Source organism: Meleagris gallopavo, chromosome 6, assembly GCF_905368555.1.
Source record: "Meleagris gallopavo chromosome 6, MGAL_WU_HG_1.1, whole genome shotgun sequence".
NCBI lineage: Eukaryota > Metazoa > Chordata > Aves > Galliformes > Phasianidae > Meleagris > Meleagris gallopavo.
The window spans coordinates 384,145-390,750 of NC_139409.1; the positions used below are offsets into that span (position 1 = coordinate 384,145).

Genomic DNA, 6,606 nt, shown 5'->3' on the forward strand with positions numbered 1-6,606 from the left:
CAGCTGGGGACCCCCGGCTGGGGGAGCAGAGCACCATGGGGGGATGCGTGGGCACACACGGCCCTGTAAGGACACAAAAGCCATAGGATGACTGCCGATGTCGGAACCATGAAATATTGCAGCATCGGGGGCCCCGTCTGTGCAGCCCCACAGATCAGAGGGCGGCACGGGAGGCACAACCTGAGCCCCCCCGTTGTGCTCACACTGGCCAGTAGGTGCCATTGTAGGAGAAGGGCTCTGGTGCCACGCAGGGCCCGGCGCTGTCAGGGGTCCAACGCTGCACCTCCAGGCGTGTGAAGTCGGGGTCCTGCGGGCGCACGATGACGGCACCGTGCGACGCCACCGATGGGTCTTCGTCAAAGAAGTTGAAGGGGCGCAGGAAGAAGCCGACGCTGTTACCAGGGGTGGCCGTGTTGGGGATGTCCTCGGCGTGCGGGACGTGCAGGAATCCCACTGTCACCCAGGCCACCAGGTCCTGCACAGAGGGGTAGCGGCCATCAGTGCAGCACGTGGTACTGGGACCCCAGCAGCCCCCCCCCCTGCAGCCCTCTCCCCTCATCACCTGATCCTCGATGCTCTCATCGTTGCGGATGAAGCTCTCGAAGCTGACAGCGGGCTCCCAGGGGTTGTTCTGGTTGTAGAGGCTGCTGCTGGACGCCTCGCTCTCGCGGTGCCGTGTCACGGCCAGGTGGTACCTTGGGGGTGGGGGGTCGGGGACAGCGTCAGCCCTGAGGCGGCGCATGGGGCTCTGCACCCCCCGGCCCCCGGCCCCACCTGCCCCACGCGACGCCCTTCTCCTCCTTCCAGCCGCGGGGCAGCACGCGCCCGGCGTGTGAGCGGTGCTGGATGCGGTAGCTGCGCGCGTGGCCCCAGCGGTTGCGCTGGCGCGGGTTGGAGAAGAGCAGATAGCGGGGCAGCGGGGCGCCCAGCGGGAGGGCGGCCTGGCGCTCCGTGCGGCGCGGCTGCCGGCGCAACCAGGGCTGCACCACGCGTGCGCCGGGGCTCCACGGGTTGGAGATGTTCTCGAAGCTGACGTCCATCGTTTCGAAGCTGTTGCCGGTGCCTGCGAGCGGAGAGGCTGTCAGCTGCCAACAGCAGCACTGGAGGACCCCCAGTGCCGCGCAGCAGCCCCGTTCCCAGCGCCTGCAGCCACACCTGCGACATCCAGGTCCACCTTGTAGTGCACCAGGTGCGTGTGAACGTTGCCCAGCACGTGGCTGTGCACGCGGCTGCCGTAGCGGCGGCCCCGCGGCGTGTAGAAGGTGGCGTGGATGTAGCCGGTGGCGTGCACCTTGGCCTCCAGCACGCCGTTGGGGTACAGCAGCACATCCCAGATGTAGTCGTAGTTGTAGACGGTGGAGGTGGTGCGCAGCACCAGGGCGTGCCCCTCCAGCCCTGCGTAGAACTGGAACCCCCCACGGAAGTCGCTGTCGAAGTGCCGCCGCAGCGGGACGCCGGTGGGCAGCTCGAAGACGCAGAGCGCACGGCGGAAGCGTCGCGGCCCCTCGCTGTCGTACAGGTGGTGCACGTCCAGGAAGGTGGACACCTCGGGGCAGTCGACGCCGGGCGCCAGCTCGTAGGTAACGGAGCCCATGCCCCAGCCGGCGTCCAGATACTTGGTCTGCATGGCGGCCGGCGTGTCTCCGCCGTAGAAGGCGATGGCCTCCTGCACGCTCACCTCGTAGGCCACGCGCTCGCCGTTGAAGCGCACGTCGAAGAGCTGCAGGCCGGCGGAGGAGCGCAGGCGGAAGGCCAGGCTCCAGCCGCTGTACTCCAGCCGGTTGCCACGCAGGCGGTAGCGCCGGCCCTGCGGCTCGCACACTTTGGCCCCGTGCACCTCGGTGGTGGTGCCGGTGGTGAAACGGCCGCGCGGGATGTACGTGGAGAAGAGGTGCGGGGCCGCGGGGTCGGGCAGTTGCGGCACCACCAGCGCGCCGCGCTCGTAGCGCTCGGCCAGCTCCTGCGGGCTGGAGAAGTAGCGCCCGTTGTACCAGACGCTCTGCACCGCCCAGCGGCGCGGGTCGGGGTCGCGGTGGTCCAGCAGCAGCTCCAGCCCCACGGGGTGCAGGAAATACCCCTCGACGAAGCGCTGCAGGATGAACCACGTGCGGCGCTCACCGGGCGCCAGCCCGCGGGGCGCGATGTCGGAGAAGGTGAGGCAGCGCTGGGTGCAGTTGTGGTACCAGAAGCCGGAGGTCTCTCGCAGCAGGCGGTACAGCGGCTCGGTGGCCGCCACCAGCGCGCGGTGCAGCAGCTCGTACTCCCGCATCGTCATCGGCCGTGCGGCGAAAGGTGCGGTGTGGCCGCCCTTGAGGCGCAGCGGGCGGTAGGAGCGGGGCCGTGGAAGGGGCCCGACGGCGAACTCGGTGACGTTGGGCTCCGCCTGCGCCCCGAAGAAGATGACGGCTCGTGCCTGGCGCCGGGGCGCGGGGCCGCCGCCGTCCAGGTGCCATAGAGCCGCCCGCTTGGTGGGGGGCAGCAGCTCCACCAGGAACAGCGTGTTCTGAGCCAGCGTGTCCCCGCTTTGTGCCGACAGCCCCAACTCCGGGCGGCCCCGCAGGAAATCGCGCACCGCGTGCAGCTCCACCGGCGTCAGGTCGGCAAAGATGGAGGCTTTGTCCGGCGGTGCGGCCGTGCGGTCGGCGTTGGCCACCACCAGGCACAGCGTGGCCAGCGCCCAGGTGAGGCGGAGCAGATGCATCATCCCGGGCACCTGAGGACACAGCCTGGGCGTGGGGTGTGATGGGAGCGCGGTGCCAGTGCCAGCCCCGCATCGCACACCGCTTGGCCTCGAGGTGCTCCACCTCCTCTGGGACCCCCACCCAGCACCGCCCCGCAGAGCTGGGATTCCTCTCCCCCAGCCCAAAGCTGTGCTCTGCGTGGCAAAGGTCCCAGCCTGCAGGGCCGGTGTTGTGCCCACAGCTGCACCACCCCCCAGCCCACAAGGGTCCCCGTGCTCATGCAATATACGGGGTGGAAGGGTCCCAGGGGTCCGGTGCTTGTGCTCGCAGAGCAGTGCCCGAGCAGTGACGTGCCCAACGCACAGCAGTGGTTTGCACAGAGCAGTGATATCCGTGGGGATGGGGCAGCCAAAAGCAGCAGCAGCAGTGGGGCTGGGGGGGGGTCACAATGTGTACAACAGCCCAGGGGGGATGCCCAAGAAAAGGGTGTCAAAGCTGCAGCTCTGTGGGACAGGGTTTCTCCTGTGGAGCTCCTCATTGCCCCAAAACATGCAGACAGAAGGCTGCAATATTGACATGGGGCAGCCCCGCAAGCTGAGCCCCCCAACCCACTGCTCACCCCCCCGGCACCCAAAGGCAGCCCCTCTGAGCTCCCCTCACTCACCTCTCGTGGGTACCGCTCTGCCCCGTTCCCAGCCCCATCCCGCCCTCGCCGCCCCCCCGGCTCCTCCACCCCCCCGGGTCAAGGCCGGAGCGGGGTTGCAGGGTTCAGCAGCAGCGGTGCCAATGGGGAGGGACACAACACCCACCCGCCCCTCCCCGCCAGGAACTGCACTCTTTATGGCCTTTCCGTGATCAAACTCCAGGTTCAGGAGAGATAACGGTGGGGACAGGCACGGGACTGTCCCACTCATGCCCGTGGCTTTGTCCTGGTCACGCTGCATGCGGAGGGGGTGGGGGGTGCTGGAGGCGCTGCCCTGACTCCCCCATCCCCTCCCCATGCCCCCAGAATCAAAGAGTGCACATTGGATGCACCCACCCCCAGAAATCCTGCCTTCATTTTATTCTCTCACGATGCTGCAGAGAGCGCAGGGGGCCATGGTATGGATCCCCACCTTGGGGATGGAGACCCCCAAAATACTAGGCCCCCCTCACACACAGACCCATGAAGCGAGATCCCTGTCCCTCTGCAGCTCCATGCCCTTCATGGAGTCCAGATCCCCTCTGTGGGACCAGGATCCCCCCCCCGTGGGACCAGGATGTCCCAAGGGGCTCAGGTCACCCACCCATGGGACCAGCCCCCCTTTCAGTGGCACACAGTGGAGACAAGATTGTGGGGCTGCAGCTCAGACAGGCTCAATCCTGGGGTGTGATGGAGGTCAGGAAGAGAGACCCCCACCCAGCAGCCCTGTTCCAGGGGTCCCACGCACTGCACAGGTCTCCACTGAGCCCCTCATCCCTATGGGCATGGACCCCAATGAGCTCCATGTCCCCAGACTCCATTGGTCCTGATGTGAAACCCACTGAGCCCCATGGTCCCCTTCGTTTCCATGTCCCTGAGGGCACAGGCACCATGGAGCCCCAGGTCCCCATGTCCCCAGACCCCATGTCTTGCTGTCCCCATAGACCCCACTGAACCCTGTGGCGCCGGATTACTTTTCAGGAGCTTTTGTCCCGTTTACACACCCCCATCACAGGGGCTGGGAGGTAGGAGAACCCCTGAAAACCATAACAGCCATCCTGTGGCTACACCCATCCCCACGGCTACACCCCTCACCACTTGTCAACACCCATCCTCATGACAACATCCACTGCCATGGCAACGCCGATACCTGTCTCCACCCATCCCCATGGCTGCTCCCATCACCTGGCTGCTCCCGGCCCATCCCCATGGCCCATCACCACGGCGACGCCTCCGTGACACCTCGTGGCACTGTTCCCTTGAGTCTCACCTCCCACACCCCAAGGCCTGGCCGATGCCCTCCCCCATCGTAGCAGAGCCCTGCAGGATGGTGCTGGTGGGCTCTGTGGGTGTCGGGGGCTGTACCTCCATGGTTGGTGGTGAGAGCAGCTGCCGGAGTCACAGCAGTGCAGCTGGTAGGGGGGCAGGGTCTGGAAATGGGACGTGGAGACGGGACATGGAGATGGGACATAGAGACAGAATTTCGAGATGGGACACAGAAATAGAAACGGGACGTGGAGCCGAGACACGGCACTGGGAGCTGGGCACCAGAGACTGGGACCTGGAGCTGAGGACCTTGGAGGTCCAGTGCCAGTCAGGCAAAGGTCCCAGTGTTGGGAGCCCCAGAGGAGGAGGACGTGGTGCCAGGAAGTGCCGAGCAGAGCTGTGCTGGGAAAGCACTCTGTCCATGGTTTAACATCTATGGAGCAGAGACAACAGCTGTGATCCCACTGCACCACAGCAGCGCTGCCAGCACAGCTCCTGCAGTGCCCACAGCCGCACTGTGAGCTCAGACGCGCCAAGGATTTGTTCCAACTTTTCCTCTGTTTCTATAAAATCTCCCATTTCTATAAATGGACACCACACGAGGACGCCTGGAACGAAAGGAGCCTTTCAGCAAAAACTTCCCAGCGGGCATTCATTGATCACACAGCAGGAGAACTTATCGGCCGTGCGCAGCACACAGCAGCGGCCCAACGCCGCAGGGAGCGGAGGGCGATGCTCCTCATACTGTGTGCTGTGCTGCTAGGAAAGCAGCTTCGGGATGCAATGAGCCCAGGGCCTGGCAGCCTCCTCCATGGGGCGCAGTGGGCACAGGCGTTGTCACCGTGCTGGTGCTGCTGTGCTCTGCAGATGTGTCCCTGAGCATCAGCACGCAGGAGCTGTTCTGAATGTCCTCCCCAGAAAAGAGGAGAGGATCCATCAGCACCCCGGAAGAGGAAGAGGAGGGGAGGAGGAAGAGTAGGAGGGAAGCCCACTGGCTCCTGCCTGTGAGTACTGCTGGACCCAACTCAGCATTGCAGAGATGCCCTCCCTCTGATCGCCCCAAACATCTGCTGTGGGTTTTGCCTGCGTCCCATCTCCAGTGCCCTCCGCTTGTCTCATCATAAAACCATAGAATGGCCTGTGTTGAAAAGGACCGCAATGCTCATCTAGTTTCAACCCCTTGCTGTGAGCACCAGACCAGGCTGCCTCCTCAGCTCAGGTCCTGCAGTAACAAGAAGCGGCATTTTGAAGCTGATGCCATGAGCCCCCATCCTGCAGCCACCCCTCTGCTTCTTGCGAAACCGTGCGCTGCTGCATTTATTCACGCGGGCGCCCATTTCTGGCTTGTGACATAAAAACACGATGTTTGCTGCCATCTCCCTCCAATCAGAGCTTCCTGGGTGCCTCGTGCCCTCCAAGTGATGCGCCGGGGCCGTTCCAAAGGTCACCGTGTGACACAGCAAAGTTCAGCCACGACTGATGGCAGCAGTGCTGAGTCCCACTGCAGACACCGGAGCGTGCCGGGAACGCCGTGCCAGCAGCAGAACCTGCAGGGAGAGGGGCTGGTGGATCAGCCAGAGCTTCAGCAATAGCTGCTCTGGGCTGGAAGGGGCTGGGCGTGGGACAGGGCTGAGGACTGTGCAGGAAAGAATGGACCGGAGGTGCGACAGGAAACCCCCTATGCAGAGTGGGCCACCTCCCCCAGCGAACACCGTGCACCCATCTGGTTGACACCAAGCTCTGCTCTGCCTCCATGAAGGTTGGATGCAGCTCTCCTCAGCCCCATCCCCTCCATGCACCGGCTGCTCCTGCAGCTCAGAGGGTCTGGCCCAGCACTGTGCTGCGCTCCTCCACGCATCCTTGAGGGCTGCACACTCCGCAGGGCGGATGCTGTGGTTCAGTTCTCTTCCTCCTGCTCTGTGGTTCACAGTTGCTCCGGCTGTGCTCTCACACCAGATGTGTTTTTTCCCCCTCATT

General features: G+C 64.7%; 1 protein-coding gene across 1 annotated transcript; it reads right to left on the reverse strand.

Annotated features, from left to right (window-relative positions):
• Window positions 1–100: 100 nt before the first annotated feature.
• On the reverse strand, window positions 101–3,382 carry AOC1 (amine oxidase copper containing 1). Its single transcript, XM_085226768.1, has 5 exons — window positions 3,346–3,382; window positions 1,156–2,726; window positions 775–1,063; window positions 563–695; window positions 101–475 (listed from the first exon to the last, which is right to left on the reverse strand). The coding sequence occupies exons 2-5, from the start codon at window positions 2,702–2,704 to the stop codon at window positions 200–202; spliced, it is 2,247 nt and encodes a 748-aa protein (XP_085082894.1). The 5' UTR covers window positions 2,705–2,726; window positions 3,346–3,382; the 3' UTR covers window positions 101–199.
• Window positions 3,383–6,606: the final 3,224 nt, after the last annotated feature.